The sequence below is a fragment of the Leopardus geoffroyi genome, chromosome B3 (assembly GCF_018350155.1).
Source record: "Leopardus geoffroyi isolate Oge1 chromosome B3, O.geoffroyi_Oge1_pat1.0, whole genome shotgun sequence".
Taxonomy (NCBI): domain Eukaryota; kingdom Metazoa; phylum Chordata; class Mammalia; order Carnivora; family Felidae; genus Leopardus; species Leopardus geoffroyi.
In genome coordinates, this window is record NC_059337.1 from 53,551,776 (window position 1) to 53,575,141 (window position 23,366).

The 23,366-nt window shown below is 35.7% G+C and overlaps 1 protein-coding gene across 1 annotated transcript in view; it reads left to right on the forward strand.

Moving 5' to 3' along the window:
* The window catches only part of SPPL2A (signal peptide peptidase like 2A), a 52,727-nt gene extending 32,738 nt beyond the window's left edge, over positions 1 to 19,989 (forward strand). The window contains exons 9-15 of the mRNA XM_045449754.1: positions 714 to 795; positions 1,336 to 1,410; positions 4,795 to 4,851; positions 5,538 to 5,640; positions 7,244 to 7,321; positions 8,759 to 8,919; positions 19,700 to 19,989. Of these exons, the coding sequence (XP_045305710.1) occupies positions 714 to 795; positions 1,336 to 1,410; positions 4,795 to 4,851; positions 5,538 to 5,640; positions 7,244 to 7,321; positions 8,759 to 8,919; positions 19,700 to 19,774 (631 nt within the window). The 3' untranslated portion in view covers positions 19,775 to 19,989. The remainder of the gene's footprint in view (positions 1 to 713; positions 796 to 1,335; positions 1,411 to 4,794; positions 4,852 to 5,537; positions 5,641 to 7,243; positions 7,322 to 8,758; positions 8,920 to 19,699) is intronic.
* The last annotated feature ends 3,377 nt before the right edge of the window (positions 19,990 to 23,366 follow it).

The following is a 23,366-nucleotide window of genomic DNA, read 5'->3' on the forward strand; positions in this document are numbered from 1 at the left end:
CTCATGAACTGTGAGATCATGACTGAGCCCAAATCAGGAGTCGGGATGCTTAACCAACTGAGCCACCCAGGCGCCCCCTAAGGGTGTATTTTTAAGTGAGAAAAGGATATCTAGAGTATGTAGATCTTACATCTTTTATGTAAGAGAGGAAATACACAGATATCTGTCCATTTGCAGGAAGGATAACCAGAAAAAAATTTTAACTTTTTAATGGTTTATTAATAAAATTATTAAAGCCCAGAACCACTTATAGACTAAAATTTGGAAGCAAAGCGTATACAATTTTTGGCAGCTTCAGTTGATAATTATGCATATCAATTCCTTGTAGAGTCTGTTACATAGATCTTATTTCCTTTAGATTGTAGCTCTCTGGATGTATATTAACACTAATATCCTTTGTTTTGAGCTACCTTTCTAAAAGGGACCTGTGTATAAGTTCAAAGGTTAAAGAGAAGTATGCACTATATCTGATATATATTCTGAGGTAGCCTTTCAACTTTTTCTTAGTATAGTGGTATTCGTTATTCTAGGACAGGAAACTGATAAATATGGAGCATATGAGAGGTTTTTTGGTCATTAGAATTGCTGTTTAGTAATCAAATAGTCAAATCATAGCAATTGAATGATATCACTTTAGTGATCTATTTCTTTTGAAAAGTCCCATCTAAAAATAACTACATAAACCAATTAAAGTTAACTTCTTTTGATTTTAGGTGGGCTTGGATTTTACAGGATATCTTGGGGATTGCTTTCTGTCTGAATTTAATTAAAACACTGAAGTTACCCAACTTCAAGGTAAAGTATACTACTTTGCTAGCTAGTTTTTTCTTTTTAAAAAAACTTTATTAATGTATAACTTACATATAATAAAATGCACCCATTGTAAGTGTACAGGTTATTAAAGTTTTGCAAATGAATGATTTTGTAGCCACTGTCTTAATTATACAACATTTCTCATCTCTTCAGAAGCTCTGTTCTGCCCTTTTGCTATCAGTCCTAATAACCAGCCTCAGCCAACCACTGATTTGGTAGCTAAAATATTTTTACTCATTTGTGTAATATGTCAGTTTCACAAAATCCTTATAGACAAAATATCAACGAAGAGCATTTCTTTGACTTAGTGATTCATTTTTTTTTTAAAGAATAGGATAAAGAAGATAAAATTTTTAATGTGATAGGTAGAATAAAAGTGTAAATAATAATAACTGTTAAATACCTTTCAAAAGCTAGTGTTCAAATGTAATTTCACGTGTTTATTTGTAGTTGCAAAATAGTATAATCTCTTAATTTAGATATTGAAAATTTGACCTTTACATTTGTTTCTTTTTTCAACAGTCATGTGTGATACTGCTAGGCCTTCTCCTCCTCTATGATGTATTTTTTGTTTTCATAACACCATTCATCACAAAGGTATGATATTCGAAATCCATGAGAAACATGCTAAAAGATGAGAATCTTAAACCTGCTCTTAGATTGTTGATTTTGCAGGTATTTACCATTCAACGCATTCTAATTCTCTTTCAAAAAATTGTCATTGAAATTGGCCTTTTACTAGGGGATTTTTTTAAGCCTTTAAGTTATTCTACTAAATGAAAAGTATCTCCTGGCTAATCATGAGAACACAAATTTTCTTCCTACTCATTTTAAAGTAACTTTTCTTATTATAAAACAATAAATGTTTGCCATAGATAATATAAACAGCAAAAAGAATGAAAATGTGTCATTGCTGCTTTCCTTTCTGTACCCCTAATTTGAGACTAAGAAAGAGCACCTAATGTGAGGCTCTGTAACCTTGTTACCCTGGCAGGTCACTCAGCACTTTGTGCTTCTGTTTCCTAATCCGTTCCATGAGGGAGTGTTGGCTAGCATTCCAGCCTTCCTCTTCCGTCAGTAGAATTCTTTTGGGCAGAACTGACAGAACCCACTGTAACCTTTCTATATCAGAAAGGACCCCTCCTCTATCCAAAGCCCCTCCTCTGTCTACCAGAGGCCAGGGTGGGGCTGGGCCTCAGGAGAAACTAGACCCAGGGGCATATACTCTCCCTTTCCACTTCTGTCCATTGGTCACTGTCGTAAACTGGCTTTTTCTATGAGGTTTGAATCAGCAGCTGACAGCTCCTGGTTCACTTAAACCAGCCCTGCCACTAGCTCTTCCATAAAATGGCATTGCTGTTCCCAGAATAAGGGAGAGGTGTTGGGTGAGTGTGATAGTCCTTCATTACTTGTCATGATTTTCTGCCTTATCTCAATTCCTATCTTGTGAGTATTTTATTGCTCAGTTCTCCCAATTTCCCCATTTTATGTTGAGTCTTATTTTGTAACTTTATATCATCTCTTTATCCTTTGTCATTCTCACATATTCAATATCTGATATTATAATCACTATGTTTTTTCCCATTAGTTCTTTATTTAGCCCCTGTCATCTGTGAAATCACTGTAAAATTGCACTTTTACTATTTGCTATAATAGCATAAATATGTGGCACAAACATGTGCCCTGTTGGGAGCTAAAATGCAAGTAGGTAGTAAACATAGTTAACTGCCCCAAATTAGAGCTAACTGGACCATTTTAACTAGAATCTTTCTGTGCCTTAATGATGAGCCATTTGACTCAGTGACTTTGTTGAGCAAAAGTAACCTTTTTAAAGCATAGAATTAGTATTATGGATTATAACAAAAAATGTCAATTAATGAAAGCATTGTTTTAACATTTATTTATTTTTGAGAGAGGGAGAGAGACAGAGCATGAGGGAAGGGCAGAAAGAGGGAGACAGAGAATCCCAAGCAGGCTCTACACTGCCAGCACAGAGCCCAGTGTGGGGCTTGAACCCATGAACCATTAGATCATTACCTGAGCTGAAACCAAGAGTTGGACACTTAACTAACTGAGCCATCCAGGCACCCGAAAGCATTTTTTTAAGTTCTATCTATAGCTGTCCCATCTTGTATCAATTTATTCGGTTCAAAAAAATGTTTTTGTAAGTCACTCTAAAGGGATCTCATAATGAAAGTAAAGCATTTTCTGTACAAAGCCATTCTCATAAATCAGCAGATAATCCTAGCATATGACACGTTTATTACACAGTGGATATAGATATGAACTGTAACTAAACCCTTAAAATTTTTTTCCATTCAGTTTTAATACTGGAGTCTCAGAATTTTAAAGATACAGGATAATAATAAAGGTGTCTATGAGCCCTCTCTGTTTATTCTCTGCCTAGAGAATTTTTCATCTTCTTTTTTTTCCATATTAGTTCCCACCGATCAGGAATGTGATTTCTAGTAATCTGATCTGGTGTAAAAAATTAGAAGTGCTCTTTGAAGTTCACTAGTGCAGATTTACTTTAACACCTTCTTCTGAGTTTGGTTTGCTTGTTTTTATTAAGGCTGTAGACCTTACCTTAGTAGGTAACTCAAAATAAAAATTACATATATAATTTCTGATTTTTGAGGTTTTTTTAACTGAAAATTTTAAGGATTAAACATTGGGCATTTTAAACCTGTTTTTCAACTCTGGTGTTAGTAGAGTTTTAATGAGTAAGCTGAGCAGGCCGGCTATAAGAACCTGTCTTCATTTTTTTCCACCCACCCTGTAACTTGGTATAGTATCTTACAAATACTACTTAGATATCTTTGAATGTAGGAGAGGATGTCAGTGATGGTCTTTACTTAAGTGTTTAAAATAACAGAAAATGAACCAAAATGTACTCTGTCTAGAAATTAAATCACATTATGGTAATTTGCTATAAGGAACTGTATTTAATATTAGTCTATTTTCCTAAACTCCTGTGGCACTTAACCCTTCTGTAACCTGAAGCTTAACATGAGGAAAAGATTTCTGTAGCTAGAGATTGTATCCTTTCTACTCAGCTCAGGTATCAGTGAAGTCCTCTTAAAAACACTAAAGTGATTTCTCCAATGTTCCCCACCCACATGGAAAATATTATAACTAGTTGATCAAATTCTCCTTATGCAGCATTTATTTATCTTCCCACTACCTATTTGGTGATATACTCATCATAATGTAAAGCATAGATGGATGCTTCTAGCAGTCTTAATTTGCTGCCTCCAAATGTTTCCCTTTCACAACAGACTTGGCTATCAGGAAGGAACTATTAAGGAACTCCTCACACAGCCCACATAAAAAGGCCTTAGCCAGATACCATGGATGAAATTCAGCTAAGGTTAATGTTTTGATTGGGACATAAAAAGCTGGCAAGGCTGAAACTGGACAGGAGACAAGCTTAAGATGTTTCTCAAGTTCTTTAGGACTCGGTCTTTTCAAGTTTGGCTTCATTGTTATTATGGCAAGTAGGCAGAAGGTCAAAAGTCTTTTTTTATTCAAAGAAAGTTACCAATATTTATTACAAATCGGATTTTAATATTTCTTGTGTCTCTATTCATTGTTATTGCTAAAAATGACTAAGGGCACATAATATATGACATAATGTAACTACAAGCACTTAAAATTTATAGCCTATTAAAAATGCTAGTAGCTGTTAGTTGTCAGTACAGATCACTGCCCAAAGCTTCACTTGAATAATCTGTGTGTGGTTTATCTGCTAGTTTCTGATCATTGTTGAGCTCTAATAGTGTGAAGCCATATACTAGGTGAATTTTGTTTTAGATGGCTCCAATTTTTGCTAGACTCTTTTAGGAAAAAAGTGTTCTACAGCCCATTTTTCATCAGTTTTCTGTAGGCCATTAGCCATGGGGTCAAATTATTTTTGAATACTGGTAGATTGTTCTCTTTAAGTGATTGGGCAATTTCTTTCATCTTCCTCCTCAATTTTAGAATGGCGAGAGCATCATGGTTGAACTTGCAGCTGGACCTTTTGGAAATAATGAAAAGGTAGGGATGGCAATTAAATAGAAATGGCTGCCAGCGTATATATGTGTGTCCAGTTAATAATTTTGCCTTCCTGTATAATTCATTGGTCATGTAGTGCATGTTAAGGTATTGTAAAACTTTATTTCTCACAAAATATAGCCCTTTTCTTAGTTATTCTAAATTATTAAATACCTATTGACTTGGGTTTCATCCTAGAATGATGGAAACTTGGTGGAAGCCACTGCTCAACCCTCAGCTCCCCATGAGAAAGTAAGGATTGTATTTCAGATATGTTCATTGGACTTTAAATCATACCCTCTGAGACAAGATTCTTCTTTGGGGGAAAAAATCCAGATTGCAAAAAAACTAATAATAATAAAAAATTTTAAAAAATCTATGTCAAGGCCTCAGTCCGATTTTTGGTAAAAAGGGAAAAAAAAGGTTAGATGTGGGGATACTAGATTAATACTGTCAACCCTTATGTGTGTTGGGTTTCATTTTTCCAAACTTGTGTATCTATTTCTTTCAACCTTTCTATAGATTCAGAGTATATATGTATAGTTTATGTTCTCTGATTTCAAGTTCTTCTAAAATGTCTATTTAAAAGTTTTAAAACAATTACTCTCATATCCTTCCCTTTCTAAGAGATGTGGGTAAAAATTCCTAAGAAGTTTATTGGTGCCTTTTTTTTCCCCCCATAATTACAGTTACCGGTAGTCATCAGGGTACCAAAGCTGGCCTATTTCTCAGTAATGAGTGTGTGCCTCATGCCAGTTTCAATACTGGGTTTTGGAGACATTATTGTACCAGGTAAGCAATAGTAACAATTTCAGTACAAATATACTGATGGTTTAAAATCGCCAACATTTAGTATCTATTGAAAGTTACCTACTCTGTATTAAGTATTTGTAGCTATGGCTAGAGCTGGGTCAATGACCAAGATAGGGGAAAAAAAAAAAAAAGGCATTTCAAGGGGTAGAAGAAAAAGCCCAAATGGTAACAACCAAAGATATCTCCCACGGCTCAAAAAAAGTTTCTTAGAGGAAGCACCTAGAATCAGTTTGACCTACTCCCCCAAGAAAGTTTATAATAAAACTCTTCAAAAGTTGAATTTAATAATACGAAGTGTATTGTAATTTCTATTACTTCTATTTTAAAATAATAGTTACATGGCATTATAATACCAAAAAAAATAGAGCATATGGTCTGTCTACTTTGATAGTTGTTGCAGGTCTGCATATTCTCCTCACTGGGCAACCTACAGTGTAAACTTAATCCCAGCCCATTAGTAATATAGCTTAGAAGCAAAAGACTTAGAAGTCTTTGCTAATCAGCTGAGAGATTGTCCTTCCTTGCTTTTCTTGCAGTCTCTCTGTACTAAGTGCCTGTGAAGGGTAAAAAGTACGGCTGCTTCTGAAAAAGACTTTTAGTTTACATAGTAAAGCCAGATAGAGAGAAGCTAACAGCTCTGCCTTATGAGTTGGTATGGCAGAGTCCAGTGCAGCAACTCTCTTAGTTCATTTTCTAGGATAGATCACATGTTAGGCCACAGAGCAAATCTTAGCAAGTTTAAGAAGATTGAAATTACATACCAAGTATATTTTCTGACCACAGTGGCATGAAACTAGAAATCAGTAACAGGAGGAAAACTGGAAAATTCACAAGTACATAGAAATTAAACAAAATAGTTTGAACAACTGAAGCATCAAAGAAAAAATTAAAAGAGAAACTAAAAAATACTTTTAAAAAAAATGATAAGAAACAGCATTCCAAAACATATGAGATGCAACAAAAGCAGTTTAAGCAGGAAGTTTATAGTGATAAGCACATAGATCAAGAAAATAGAAAAACCTCAAATAAGCAGCCTAACTTTACACGTAAGGAACTAGAAAAAGAAGAACAAACTAAGCCCAAAGTTAGCAGAAAGAAGGAAATAATAAAATACAGCAAAAATAGAGAACAGGAAAACAGTAGAAAAGATTAATGAAACTAAGAGTTGGTCCTTTAAAAAGCTAATAGTGACAGACCTTCAATTAGACTAAGAAATAGAGAACCTACATCATTAAAATTCTAAATGAAAGAGGAGACAATACAACTGATACCACAGAAATATAATAAAAAATTTTCTCCATATCATAGAATGTTAAGCAGCTAATAAAAAATCATGTTTTTAAAGATTGTTTAATGGCTTGGAAAAATGTTTAAAAATGGCATTAAGTTAAAAAAAAATTCAGCGTTTATAATTTTGTCCAGAATTTGTGGGTACTTTAATGTTCTCATGGTATAAAATGAAGGTTAAATATAATGCAGTGTGTGCTGTTGCAGTTAAATTTGTGTTGCTGTTACTGTTTTAAGAAAATAATGTGGAGTTTGGGTTTTCTTGGTTTTTTTTAATTTATTTTTTGTTTTTTAGGACTGTTGGTTGCATACTGTAGAAGATTTGATGTTCAGACTGGTTCTTCTTCTATATACTATGTTTCCTCCACAATTGGTAAACTTCTGTTTTTTTCTATTATGTTTGAATTATATTGTCTGTAGGAAAAGGTAGAGGTGTCAAAATAAGGAGTCCGGGATTCTAATTCTTCATCATTAACTAATAAGACAAGTTTTTCCATCAAAAAGGAATAATACTTTAATACCTATATTATAAAGTTTTTGAGGTTTAAAAAAATTATATATGAAAGTAAATCAGTAGGTTTTATATTAGATATAAGCATATTTTATATGCTTTATCAGCTTTATTAGCTTATTAGATATAAGCATATTTTACATGCTTTATTAGAGCATATGGCATATCAGTAATCAATAAATTGTATAATATTAGATTTTCTTAAAATACTATATGAATAAATGTGTATGTATATAAATGAATTTATGGCACAATAACATCTAACCTAGGACAGCAGAAGTAATTGTCATTTATCCCTTTATTTCCATTATTGAGAACAGACAAGAATAGGAAGTAAGCCAAAAAATACTTCTAAGCATATCAAACAGGTATCTCAAAGTTCATACACCAAAGTTCTTTATTCTTAGGTAAGCAGCCTGTACCAGAGCCATTTACATACTGTGCTAGCAAGGTTTTCAATTCCATAGTGGAGTTAAATGCAGTAACTTAAGAATGTACACTAGCAATAGAGAAGGGTATTACTAGAAACAGGTACCTGACGGCAAGAAAGAAAACTAAGTGAATGAAATGATGACAAAAAGAAAAAAAACATAAAGAAATAAGAAAAGCAGTCTAAGGATATTAAGAATGATACTGTCTAAGGGCATTAACATATTAAAGTCCAGCACCAGTCAGTGTGATAGAATAAAAGAACACTCAATGAAAAGCAGATTACAGGGTTCTCTGTCTATTGTGCTGTATAATTTTGGGAAGTTCACTTAACTTCCCTGGTCCTCCATTGCCTCATCTATAAAATCAGGAGATAGACTGAATTGTCTGTCAAGGCTCTTCTAGCTCCAATGTTCTGAGATCCCATGTTCATGATGAGACTCTCAGTCATTAAGGAAAGATCAGATGATGTTTGGTATGCACTTGTTGAAGCCCAGGAAGTATATAATTAAAATTAGGAAGATTTTTCAAAGCAACTTTTAGTACCCCTTGGTACAGATTTTAGTTATCCAAAATGTGCAATGACTTACCATCCTTAACAGTGACTAATTGAGACTCTTGAATTACTGTCTTTATCAATGATTGATGATTAGGGTAATTATAATTGAAATACTAACTAGTTTCCAAATTTTCAAAAGCTCTGTAGAGTGTCTCTCCTAATTGCTGTCTAGGAAAATGATGAAATTAGGAAAAAAGTCATAGGGCAAAAATATCCTTAGAAATATTTGAAAACCACCACTTCAGTGAGGGAGTCAAAATCTGCCTTTGGCAGCATGTAGAAATGACTGATAATTGGTATTCTTCTTATAGCCTATTCTGTTGGCATGATACTTACATTTGTGGTTCTGGTGCTGATGAAAAAGGGGCAACCTGCTCTCCTCTATTTAGTTCCTTGCACACTTATTACTGCCTCAGTTGTTGCTTGGAGACGTAAGGAAATGAAAAAGTTCTGGAAAGGTAACGGCTATCAGGTATGTGCTTCTTCTATCTTGGTTACCAAGTTATCTTAGGACGTAATTCAGTGACTAACTTTGGCTGGGAACTGCCTATATATATACATCAAAGCTTTTATGTGCCCAGAAGTTACCTTGGATCTGTCAGGATGTCCCAAGTTTTTTCCATCATTACTCCCTTACTGTCCACCTGCTGCATCATCAGTTTTCATCTCATCTGATGCCAAAATCCTGGTGACTCCAGGTGAGACTACCAAGAAGCAGTGGGAGGGCATCAGGGAAAACCACAACAGCATTTCAACATAAGTTTTCAAATCCGCACAGGAAAGTAGGCTTCATGAAAATTAAAACTGTAAGTACAGAATTTTTGAGTCTGATATTAGCTATTTATTTATATAGTTAGAGTCCTAAGGTTTTGCAGATAAAAATTCTACTCTCCTTAGTACCTAAAAGGGTCTAACTAAATTTAATAGGGTACCCTTTTCAGATTTAAATGGATCAAGACAGACCTTTCTGTAAAATCCCTGGAGCAGAGGAAATCATGGTATCAGAACCTGTTATGTTTGCATTTTTTCTTCATTACAGTTAAGCCCCTTTCTCCTTTTTCTAAATGTTCTTGATATTCCAGTAAAATTTGTTTCCATTGAAATTAAAGGGGATTGGGAAACTCTAGCTTACTAAGGTCAGGGTCATCACATTGATTTTTTTCATGAGGCAGTTAGCTCTGCTTTGCCTATTACAACAAACTACCGTCCTCCATCCACCCTCATACATGTGTGTTAGTGGTCACATGAACAAAAATAGAGATACTTTGGGTGGGTGGCTGCAATTCTGTTAGTAGGTAAACAGTTCAAAGTTCATATCCATCTTGCAGTTGGTCTACGGTATCATCTTTATTTAACAAGAGGTGATTAACTCATTAAGTTAGACTACTATAATTTGAAGACGCAGTGGTCTAGAATTCTTTTGGGTAAATCTTGTAATTCCTTTGAAATTTCGTTAAAATAATAATACTTGCCCTGCCTACCTCACAATGCCTTTGTCTCAACTTATGTTTATGCGCATGGAATTATGGCTACAAGGCCCTTGACTAAGCCAGTAAAATAGCATGTAACTTTTACATGAAGAAGGCACCCACACAATTTTTTATTTTTATAGATTTTTAAAAATTAAAGTATGTCCTACAACATACACTCTACTTCTAGCCTTTGAAAGCCACATCCCAGAAAGTGCTCTTCATAACCATTTTCTTAAAATAGTTTTATTTTCATATAGCAAATGTTAATTGAGCAGTTCTGTGAGCCAGGTACTATTTTAGGTGCTGGTGATAAAAGATGAACAAGTTAGAAACAGTCTTACTCTCATGGCCTCTTGAAAGTGAGATGCTTGTGGAGGATGCAGATAGTCACTAACAAAGTATGATAAATGTATTTATTCGTTATATAGGGTGCCATGAAAGCTAGCAATGGGATACCCAGTGCTTGTGGTTTTGTGACAGAATCAAAGGTGATTTAGAGAAGTCTTAAAGAATGTTAAATTTATGTGTTGAAACTTGAAGCCTGAGCCATGTGTTCCATGTGGAAAGAACCATGTCTTGAAAGGCTCAGAGGGAAGAGAGCATGGCACATTCTAGAAACTGAGTGAAATTTAGGATGACTATAATGTTGAGTAACAGTAGGAAATGAAAACTGGAGAAGGAAACAGGGGTGACAGCCCATAAGGTCTTGTAAGCCAAAGACCTTCAAAGAGGTCTTTGAACTCTTATCTTGAGAACATAGGAGACCATTTAAAGGTTTTAAGAAATCTACAAAATGGATTGAAGAAAGGAGCAAAACTTAAAGCAGCTATTATAATCAGGGGCAATAGTAGCCAGAATCAATAGAGTATTGAGATCAAAAGAAGAGGACAAAGTCCAGAGTAATTTAGAGTCATAATTAATGGAATACAGTGATAGTGTCAGTATAGGGAGAAGTGAAGGAAATGGAGTCAGGATTTCTGCCTTAGGTAACTGAGTAGGTAGATGTGATACCATTCACAGAGATAAAGAAGGGCAACAGGTTTGAGGAAAATGGTGATGAATTCAATATTGGACATTTCAGAGCACCTATAGGACCAACAAGAAGAGAGAAATAATAGGCAAATGAATGAATGTCTCCTGATGTGCAGGAAACAGACCTAGCTAGAGACAGAAATTTGGAAGCACCGAGTGAGAACACAGAGGGAGAAGCAGCAGCTCGGGACAGAACTGTGAGCAAGAAGTTTCTATCTGATTCACTGGTTATGAGGTAGAGCAGGACAGAGAAGATGAGCAACATAAGGAGATTTTGATTAGGGTTGACATTAAATTTTTAGGTTAGAATTTAAATTCGGAACTGTTAATGAGAACACATATAACTGTCTTACAGAATGAAGTATGTGTCTTGTTATTTTCATCACCAGCATTTTTACTTACAAAATTTTCCTTCCCCTTTAATACAGCTTTTAGAGCATTTTATTTTAAAAATGTGTGCTTATTACAGAAAATTTTGAAAGTATAGGAAAACACAAGAAAAGGAAGTCCACCTATAATTCCACCACCTCGAGGGTGGGCGCTCTTAAGATTTATGTGAGTTCCGGGGCTCCTGGGTGGCACAGTCGGTTAAGCGTCGGACTTCAGCCAGGTCACGATCTCGCGGTCCGTGAGTTCGAGCCCCGCGTCGGGCTCTGGGCTGATGGTTCAGAGCCTGGAGCCTGTTTCCGATTCTGTGTCTCCCTTTCTCTCTGCCCCTCCCCCATTCATGCTCTGTCTCTCTCTGTCCCAAAAATAAATAAACGTTGAAAAAAAAAAAAAATTAAAAAAAAAAAAAAAGATTTATGTGAGTTCCCTCGTGTGCCTTCTTGGATAAATGCATATGTGAGTAGATGATACCATACTCCAAAGAGTTCTCTGTTTTTTTTTTTTCACTGCGTGTTATTTCATTTTTAAATTCATTATTAAAAAAATCATTTTAATGGCTATGTAATACTCTCAAACACATGTACTGTATTTTACCATTTCCTTTGACCCAGTAATTTCTCTTCAGGGGTTTGTCCAGAAAGTGATTAAACATTTGGACAAAGTTGATGTGAACAAATGTTCATTGAAGGATTTCTGATTATCCTTGTTCTATTATAATGATTAATAGGTTAATATTATTAGTGGCAATTAATGAACTAAAATTTTTACATACACCCTAATCCTGTTTTTACTTTCTTTTTGTGTGTGTGTTTTAATTACAAAGTAATGCATGTTTACATTCTTTAAACAAGTAATACAAAAGTGTCTAAAGTAAACATAGAACGTCCTTTTCTAACTATTCCACATGCCCCCACCTTCCTTTAGGGCCAACTACTTTGAACATTTTGTGTGGAGATCTTTTTATGCCAACTCACACTATAAATAGTTGAATTTTAAAGATGTCATATACGTAAATGTCATAACATTGTGTTTCTTTGAAAATACAGCTCACTTTCTCTCTGGTTTATTACCTTTCCTCCTTTCTCTCTATGATGTTTATTGAGGGGAAAGAGGATGGTAGGTAAGGAAGGAATTCAACCAAGGGATGCATTTATATTCCCTATGAACAACTCCTCTGCCTTAAACCATCCAAGTTTCATTCTCATTCTTAAAAATAGTGATCTTGAAAAAAATTAGAATTCTGCTTCACAGTAACTACCTATGAAGGGGAAGACCACTACAGCTGACACAAAGCAGTAGTAAATAACCCCAGCAGGGCAGACTCCAGGGCCTTAATCATATAACATAGAAGCTAAATAAGACAATTGGTTGTAGGAAAATTCACTTTAACATACCCAAAAAGGTAAAACAAATTTGCAGGGTTGGAGAGGGGTGGACAGGGAGGCAGCTTGTGAACTTTGTTTTACTGTTTAACTATATTAAAAAAGAAAAAAGGGTGCCTGGATGGCTCAGTTGGTTAAGCATCTGCCTTCGGCTCAGGTCATGATCTTACAGTTTGTGAGTTCGAGCCCACATCAAGCTCTCTGCTGTCAGCACAGAGCCTGCTTCAGATCCTCTGTTCCCCTCTGTCTCTGCCCCTGCCCTCCTCACACTTTCTGTCTCTCTCTCTCTCTTAAAAATAAACTTAAAAAAAATTTTTTTTTAAAGAAAAAAGATTAAGAGAAAAAAAAGAGTAAGACAACTTTGGTTATACACTTCTCACTTTTGGAGTGTGATGTCATCATTCTATTAAGTAAAGATATTCAGAATATAAAATAGCACATAGTAATAAAAGTGTGGAGTCTGGTACCAGATTACCGAAGTTTGAACTCTGATTTTGTTCATTATTAGCTACATGGCCTAAGACAAGTTACTTAGCTTCTTGGTGCCTCAGTTTCCTCCAGTGTAAAAAAGAATAATAATCATCCTATTTCAGAGGGTTGGTTGTTGTCAAATATGCACATTGCCTAGAATAGGGCCTGGCATATCATAAACACTGTGTATTTGCTGCTATTATTTATAGGAATTGGGTTTTCTGTTTTGGTTTATTTGTTGCTTGGCTGTTACTTTTCAGTTCATTAACTAGATTTCTGTTTTCCCAGTTTGAATATTAAAACTTAAGGTGTTTGTTAAATCTAGCTCGTTTAACTCAGTTTGCAAAAAGATTTGATAGCCATCACAAGCCTCAGAGGAAAAAGAAATCTGTTAAATGTGGTCATTTTCCCACTGTACACTAGACTTTAAAATATGAAGAAAAGGCACATGCTGAAATTTTAGGCAAGTTGGTTGCAGGATATTACAGACTGCTGCCAGGAGAGAATCTATTTTTTTAGAAAACCAGCATTTTTGAAATTTATAGAATATAATGCCTTCACAAAGTTATCCCCATTATTGTGAAAAAGAAAATGTTTTACTACTTTTGTCCGGCCTTTAAACTTAAAATTAGGGGCACCTGGGTGGCTCAGTCAGTTAGGTGTCTGACTCTTGGTTTGGCTCAGCTCGTGATTTCATGGTTCATGAGTTCAAACCCCACATTGGACTCTGCGTTTACAGTGTGGAACCTGCTTGGGATTCTCTTTTCCCTCCCTCTCTGTCTGCTCCTCCTGCTGTCTCTCTCTCACTCTCTCGCTCGCTCACTCGCTCTCTCTCCTCTCTCTCTCAAAATAAATAAACTTTTTTTTTTTTAAATTTTTTTTCAACGTTTATTTATTTTTGGGACAGAGAGAGACAGAGCATGAACGGGGGAGGGGCAGAGAGAGAGGAAGACACAGAATCAGAAACAGGCTCCAGGCTCTGAGCCATCAGCCCAGAGCCCGACGCGGGGCTCGAACTCACGGACCGCGAGATCGTGACCTGGCTGAAGTCGGACGCTTAACCGACTGCGCCACCCAGGCGCCCCTCAAAATAAATAAACTTTAAAATATACAGCAGTTCAGGGGCACCTGGGTGGCTCAGTTGGTTAAGTATCTGACTTCGGTTCAGGTCACGATCTCACAGCTCGTGGGTTCGAGCCCCACTTCGGGCTCTGTGCTGACAGTTCGGAGCCTGGAGCCTGCTTTGGATTCTGTGTCTCCCTCTCTCTCTGCCCCTTCCCCGCTTGCATGCTGCCTGTCTCTGTCCCTCAAAAATAAATAAACATTTAAAAAAATTTTTTTAAATATATATACACACATACACACACACACACACACACACACACACATATATATATATACACACAGCAGTTTCCTATTTAAAAAAAAAAAAGTAGCTAAACTCAAAATTTATTTAGCTTGAATGTTGACACTTGTGGGAAACAGTATATTATAGACCTTGGAATCAGTTCTGCCAAGTCACGTCATCTCTTATGACTGTCTCCTCATCCATGAAATGAGGTTGGATCTACAGGCAGGTGGGAAAATCTAATCCATAGTGGTGGGTTAGCCCAGGGCTTGGTAGGCAAGTGGATGAGATCAGGTAAGGCTAGGCAGAGGCTTTGAAAGTACAACCTGGAACCTCAAAAATTCTGGTAAAACAGAGGGAGACAAGGTATTGACCCAGTGTAAGATACACCTGAGGGTCAGCCCTGAAATCAGCCCTCAGGTAGTTCTGGTTCGTCTCTCAGGCTAGCAGTGTCATAACCTTTTCCCTTCTCTCCCTCTGCCTCCATTATTTTCATAGCATTGCCAGATGGTTTCCAGAATATCTCTTATAGTATTCCCAACTCAAAATCTTCCTTCTCCAAGCAGATACCCAAGAGTTCTCCACTTGAAATTAGATTCACCTTTCCCCATATTTTTTGTGGATTTTGTATTTTAAATACTTATTAATATTTGCTTCACAGTGTAGATATTTATGTATACTTCCTCGGTTAGTTATTATCTCATAGGTATTAGGAACCCACACTGCTGATAACAGTATTTTATACACTATAAATTCTCCATTAGTGTTATTGAAATTCTTCATGCAAAGCATCTGTAATGTTTAGTCCTTAATCCACTGACCTTTAGTCACTTTTGTATGTGTGTAAGTTTGTGTTTTAGCAGCCCTCATAAAATTGCCAAAATTATTATAAGTTTGTTGTGTTTAAAAGTGAGACACTTTTAAACGTTAAATGAGACTAGTATCTTTACAGTCTTTATATGTAATCATTTCTTTTTGCAAGTGCCAACAGTTTTTGCTACTTTGTGACATAATCAAATACAAAATGGGTAATATAAAATAAAGCCAGAATCTAAGGTGGTGACATACTTGTTTATGCTATTAATCATTTAGTTCATTCCAATACCTGATACTAGAGTGGGTTCAAGAATAGTGGTGGTAAATCAGGGCACCTGGATGGCTCAGTCGGTTAAGCATCTGACTTCAGCTCAGATCATGATCTCATGGTTTGTGAGTTCAAGCCCTGTGTTGGGTTCTGTGCTGACAGCTCAGAGCCTGGAGCCTGCTTCAGATTTTGTCTCCCTCTCTCTCTGCCCCTCCCCTGCTCATGCTGTCTCTGTCTCTGTCCCTCTCTCTCTCTCTCTCAAAAGTGAATAAACATTTTTAAAAATTAAAAAAAAAAAAAAGAATAGTGGTGGTAAAAAGCAGGCCTTTGCACTGAGGATTTTTTTTTTTTTTTAATATATGATTTACTGTCAAATTGGCTTACATACAACACCCAGTGCTCACCCCAACAAGTGCCCTCCTTCAGTGCCCATCACCCACTTTCCCCTCTCACCCACCCCCCATCAACCCTCAGTTTGTTCTCTGTATTTAAGAGTCTCTTATGGTTTTTCTCTGTCCCTCTCTAACTTTTTTTCCCCTTCCCCTCCCCCATGCTCTTCTGTTAAGTTTCTCAAGATCCACATATGTGCACTGGAGATTTTTTAAATGTCATGGTTAGCCTTTTTATACTTTTTTCCAAAGGGGAAATTATACTCCATTTATTTCTAAAACTGAGACTTCATGGAAGTACTTTAGTATTTGACTTAGAGTCTTTCAGCCCTTTCCATTAATTTCTCTGATCAAAAGAAGTAACATTTCTATAGGATTTCACTAAAATATGACTAATTTGGAGATCTTAATTGTACATTATTTTCCTATAATTCAAAGCCACTTACACTATTATTTACTATGAACTTTTTTCTTGAATGCTTCAAGAAAATACTTCAGCTTTTTTTTTTTAATGCTTCAACTCACGAATGCTTCAAGAGTTACAGTATTCAACTCCATGTGATTGTACTCAAAGTCTTAAGTTCTAATTAGTGTAGAATAAATAAAGGTGTTTTTTTCTCTAGAGAGAAAAATCAAGCAGTGGCATAATTACTTTGGCATAAAGAACAACTAAAAGATATCATCGTTTTAGGGGATTTTTTTGTTTGTTTCTAAATCAGTGGAGTTAGAGTTATGCAGCAATCTCCAATGGGCTCTTTTACTCTGGATAGGAAGTAAGTGTTCGGTTTGTTGATATCCAGTAAACAGTGGGTTTGTCTCTGTTAAATGTCACTAGTGCTTCTAATTATTTTTAGAAGTCACAAGCTGTAACTGACAAGTCCGAATACAGAGGTACTTAGAACAACACTGCTTTAGTATCAACAACTCTCCGGTTACCTCTCCCCCTTTAATGATAGTTTTATTAGAGTGTTTCTGGAGTCTGGTTCACTTATAGAACTATCAGTAACTATCAGTAAATGCCAGGCAAACTGACCCAATTTCAGAGGACATCTTTCCAAATCGACCTTGCTTATTTACAAATATTATGAAGAATTATACCAATTTTGCCAGTTAATTTTATTATCTATATTAATTTTTGTTATGTTTTTAAAAACCTATTTTGGGGTGCCTGGGTGGTTCAGTTGGTTAGACATCCAACTTGATCTCAGCTCAGGTCTTGATCTCAGGGTCATGAGTTCAGGTCCCACACTGGACTCCTCACTGGGTGTGAAGCCTACATAAAAAAATTAAAAAAAAAATTTTTTTTTTATGTTTTTTATTTTATGTTTGAGAGAGAGCATGAGTGAGCACGAACAGGGGAGGGGCAGAGAGACAGAGACAGAATCTGAAGCAGGCTCCGGGTTCCGAGCTGTCAGCACAGAGCCTAACGCAGGGCTTAAACCCACGAACCGCAAGATCATGACCTGAGCTGAAGTCAGATGCCCAATCAACTGAGCCACCCAGGTGCACCCCCCCAAAGTTTTTTAAAAATAAAAACCTATCTGGGGGACCTGGGTAGCTCAGTCAGTTAAGCATCTGGCTTTGGCTTGGGTCATGATCTCACGGTTTGTAAGTTCAAGCCCCATATCAGGCTCTTTGCTGACAGCTCAGAGCCTGGAGCCTGCTTTGGATTCTGTGTTTCCCTCACTCTCTCTGCTCCTCCCCTACTTGCGCTCTGTCTCTCTCAAAAAGAAATACACATTAAAATAAATAAATAAATATGTACATACATACATACAAACCTATTTCAAGGTCATGCTTTATGTTTCTATATTGCTTTGCTTTCATTGAAAAGTCGGTAAAGAAAAGTAAATAAAGAGTACAGATGTTTACTTCTTAATAAGTTGATTTTGAAAGTTTTTCTTTTAATCTAATACATTGCTTATGTAGTTAGGAATTAGATTATAGTGCCAGTGAGGTAACTGAGGTTTAGGAAAGAAGAGGTGTGTGGTAACGTCGGGAGTATAGGCTGTCATTAGGGCACAATTGCCAGGGTAAGCAGGTCTTGGGGAAGAAAGAGGATTTCCCCAGCACCCATTCTGCTGAGGCCACTTAGTTCTCTTTCCCCACAGCTCCAACCTCTTATCCTCAGAGCTTCTAAATTGCTAGAAGAAAAGGAGCCTAAATATATCTTACATGCTTCTCCTTTCTGTCCCTCATTTGAATTATGACTAAAATCAACAGTTCAACAACTTCATCTTATGTTTCATCTAGTGAAATGTTTGGTAAATATGTTAACCTTTCTTGATTGGACCTTCCCCCTCCTCGAAGTGCTACGAACATGTAACTATCTTAATGTAGGGAATATCTTTGGCAAATAAAGGACCTCAAAACTGCTTTGGCCTTGAGATGACTTGTAGAGTACTGGCAGATTTGGGTTTTATAAGCTGTCTCTGTTACTTGAGACAATTGTCAGCAGAAGCTTCAGCTCATGTTGTGTTCTTCTTGTCTGGCAAGTTCAGAGACCCCGTTTGGAAATGACTCCACCTTCTGCTTCCTTTTCCAAAAAACACTGAAGCTTTTAGAATCCTTTTACAAAAATAGGAACATTTATCTTGCTGGTCTTTCTTCTAATTCTTGATAAAGAAGGGAAAATGTGCATCACAATACCGAAAATTAATCACTAATCTAAAAATCTTTGACAATCTTCGCAAAGACAGTAGGTACTTTGTTTCTATTTTTAAGCAAGTTTATCTGAAGAAGAAACTGAAAACATGTAAGCAGTTTCTTCTTCCTTCATTCCCAAATATGAAAAGATTTATTTAGGAATATGGAGCATAGCTGAAGTGATCATTTGAGAAAAGTTTAACTGGTAATTCCTCTAAAGTAGTCTATAGCAAATGTAGTCTTGATTTTATTTTCAGATACTCATTTGACCTTTTAAGTACCTTCAGTATATTTGTTTTTAGTAGAAATGTTTGTCATACAATGTTTCCATAATTTCATGTATCATTCTTTTTTTTTTTTAGTGTTTTATTTATTTTTGAGGGAGAGAGGCACACAGAGTGCGAGTGGGGAGGGGCAGAGAGGGAGGCAGACACAGAATCTGAAGCAGGCTCCAGACTTCTAGCTGTCAGCACAGAGCCCCATGCAGGGCTCGAACTCATGAACTGTGAGATCACGACCGGAGCCGAAGTCAGATGCTTAACCAAGTGAGCCACCCAGGCACCCCTCAAGTATCATTCTTCAATTGTCTTACAGTCAGTTCAAGGCATCAACCAAGTTACACTGTCCCCAAACCAGCAGATATTCTCAAAGTGACTTGTGGGGTCATTTTTAGTTTTTTTACCTTTAGGAGTGAACACTGCCTGGAATAGTGTCCTAGATTAAGCATCAGGAATATCTTCCTTTTGTGGTAGAGTTCCCATTGCCATGAAGGGCAATTCGTATTGGGAAATGGAAATAGTAGAAGATCTAAAGAAAGAGTTCATCAGGTTGGCTCCGAGTCAAATGATGAGGCTTTCTCTGTCACCCTGATCTTATTCTTAGAGCATGGATGTTTAGCCACTATATTGCTCCAAAAGGAGTGCTCAGTCCCAGGGAGTACTGTGTGTCCTTTTTAAAAAGTGGGAATCCTTTTGCCAAATTAGTGAATATTGAGGGCAAATTGAAAATTTGCATTTCCTAACTTGTTTTATTTGTGCCTAGGTGATGGGCCACCTGGACTATGCAACAAATGAAGAAAGCCCTGTGGCTGCTGGCGAACAGAATGTCCAACAATAATATTTTGTAGACCTGTCAATTGATTTTCTACAAATAGAGTTTGACTTTTGAAATTGATTTTTGAATTGACAGTCTGAAAGAAGCTTCAATGATATGCTTGCAAATATATATTTTTAAAGAGCTGGTACTGACAATTACATCAAATAGTTGAAATACATTTGCTTTTAACTATGTTAAAGTTGTGCCTTCACATTAAATAAAAGCGTATGGTCTGTATAATTTTCAAGATCTATTATACACAGTATATTTTTCTAAAAAACTGTCTTGACCCACCCCTCTACTAAAATCTGTTTCTTTCAACTCTTAATGATAGATAAAAGTATTTCTGTCAAGGTGAGTTTATGAACAGATTTTACTGTAAAGAATTACATAAACTTTATGCTCTATAGAAATAACTGCTTAAGATCATGCTAGAAGGCAGTTCAGTGATGAAATTTTGGATCTTTTCACTGCAGAGGTTAGAAAAATAGGATTTGGGAATATCTATAAATGCGTATTTTTGTAGCATAAGGTTTTTTTAAAAATCCCAGTCTTTTTTTAAACTTGAAAATCTGAATTACTTTAGTCTGCCTATGTATTATATGAAAATATTTTTCCAGATATAAAGAAACATAATATATAGAACTAGTCTTCAGTTTTCAGTGGTCTGTTTTTCTTGAAGAGGTAGCTTAAATTTCTACACTAACATTCAATTTCACCATGGTATTTCTTACCTCTGGAATTTGGTTCTTTTGGTGTTAAGGCTTGACATTTTGTAAAATATTTTTTAGTCAACTTTTATATTAACACATGTGGCTCATTGTGTGAGTATAACATCCCTAACCATCTCTTCTTACCCCCTCATCCACCACCTTTTTTTCCCCTAATTCCCACTCCTTTCCCCATAGGAAAGCACTGTTAATTTTTTAATATTTTGATGGAGGATGACTTACTAATATACAAAGTGTGCTCCAGAGGAAAGAATTGGAGACAAAAGACAGGAGGCTGGGTTAGTCTCAATTTAATGACAATAAAAGAATTTGAGTAAATTGTCTTAGCTTAAAACCCTTGTATCTCAGTTTTCTCATCTGCAAAATGAGTAATTTAGACCAATTAATCACTCTGGTACCTGGTGGTACCTTCCAACTTGAAAAATATCTTTCTCATTCTTTGCCAAATCTCAAATGTGGCCTTGAACATTATCCTGGGAGTCAGAAGTCAAAGTATCTTTCTACTGTCTTTTATTTTCTTTAAGAAATTCCCAGGGGTGCCTGGGTGGCTCAGTCAGTTGAGCGTCCACTTCAGCTCAAGTCATGATCTCACGTTTCATGTTTCAAGCTCCGTGTCTGGCTCTGTGCTGACTGCTCAGATCCTGGAGCCTGCTTCAGATTCTGTGTCTCCCTCTCTCTCTCCCCTTTATCCACTTGTGCTCTGTCTCTGTCTCTCTCTCTTAAAAATAAATAAACATTTAAAAAAAATTCCCAAATGATGAGTGACTGCAACAACAGGATTTTGCATTTCCCTGCAAGTAATGTACAAGATTGTGAACAAGTCTGATCTTTCATCCTAAAACCATTTCTCCGATTAAAAGATAAAGCTAATGCTTTTTAAAGCATTTATGTTTGAAGTAAATTTAACATTTGAGGCAATTAGTTGCTTTTGTTTAATTAATTTTTGCTGAGTAAACTGTAGGTAGAGCAGCTCCCTTGACAATGAGCCCCTCTTTCCACTTAGTATACTTATGGGTCCTTTGGTTTATGGCAATATGACAGGTAAGTATCTGACAAGTAAGAGTTAATCTTAGTTTTGCCTCCATAATATCAAGTTTGAATTTTTTCCAAAGAATCTAATTTATTTGGCAGACTCTGATAGAACAGATTAAGTGCCATTTTAAAGCTCCAGCTATATTTTCATTTATAATATCAATAAGATGTTTGCCAAAATAGAGCTTTTTTAGTAAAATTATCTGTACTCATCCCAACTTTCTGATACTTTAAAGCCTCAACCACATTTTATGAAGAGCATTTTACATCTAGAAATCTGAAATCTTAGTTATTTGATACAAATTCAACTTTATCCAACCGTAAGTTATCAAAGAAGTAAAACTTTGTTCTAGTTTGCTATTGAGATCCTATTGATTAATAAAAATAAGAAACAGAGTGAAATTCTCCAAGTTTCTCCATTCTCGATGTCAACTTTATGTTGTATTCTAAGACCCTCTCTAGCAACCTAGCTGGAAATATTTTATTTTGGAAATCAAAATTAAGGAAGGATGAGAGATGAAAATTGCTCCTTAAAAGGCCACGCGTGTCCTTTCTTCCTCTCTCATCTTCCCACCACCTATAACTTGTCGGGAAAGAGAGTTGGCTTTTTCCTGAACATGTCTTCACAACAGTGAGATATATTGCAAGAAAAAAAATAATACTTTTTAGATCTTCCCTGTGAACATTTTGTAGCGTATCAAACAAAGTAATATCTCAAATTGTAGGGTAGGTGATTTTTACTTTAATTTAGACCAGCAAAGATAAATGTGAGGTTAATGGTGAAAGACCTTGATATTCTAATACATTATGTTTTTGTAGATTTTTTTAGATTAGCAATACCTTTGTAGAATCTGTGGTTTACTTTTGAAGGAAGAGAATTCTGCTGTTGGCATGTATAGATTTTAGTTTCATGTCCGTAGAGATTTTGGTGAAATGAAAATTTAGAGTAAATACAAATGAACTTTCTAGTTTTTCTTTGCTCTTTTGATTTCTGCCATAGGTATAAGCAAACAGTTGTTTTTTGGTTTTTTGACTAAAGACATTTGAACTAATTTTAGTTAGGCTTGATTTCTAGAATTTCAGGCTGATCTCCACCAATGAGATTTCAAAAACACAGGAATTGCATTTCAGACCAGTAGAATGCACTGGTTTGAAAGGTTTTATATTTTCCCATTAATAAGGAAAAAAGTTGAATTTATTCAAGATGATGCCAAATAACCAATTCTACAGTTTTAAACTTTTTATTTTCAGTGCTCTATTTATCTCAGAGGACAATTCTAAAGGGGGATGGAGAGGGTAATATAAATAAAACCAAAATACTGAATATAAGTACCTTTTTGCTTCCTGGAAGAAAGATACTCTGTAAATTCCAGTGACCTAAATCAATTACTCAGCCTTTTGGAATTTGAAAGAAATTGTGCAGTACTCATCGTTTGGGTTACTAAAATTTCAGAGTAAAAATGATTGACAGAGTAATAAACAGGCCATATTATAGTGAAGACCATATATATAAATTTCCTTGTTTAATGTTCCCTTACTTAAGGACAGCCTTTGCATCTATGAAAATGTTCATTGGTGGAAAAAGTATTTTTGAACTAAATTTTTAGAATAGTCCTCATTATTGTCAATTAAGAGGCAACAAAGAGGAAAAAAATGTAGAATATTTAATGTCATGTTTCTTTGATTAGAAAATTACATAAAAAATACTGTAAACAACTTCTATTCCTTTGGAGTATGGATTTTTTTTTTTTTTAATCTAAAGTTTATCTGCTTAGCCTGTAAAATTTCCCAGTAGGACAAATCATTGTAAAGTTTTTGCCTATTTTATATCTTCTGTTGTATTTTGTTCA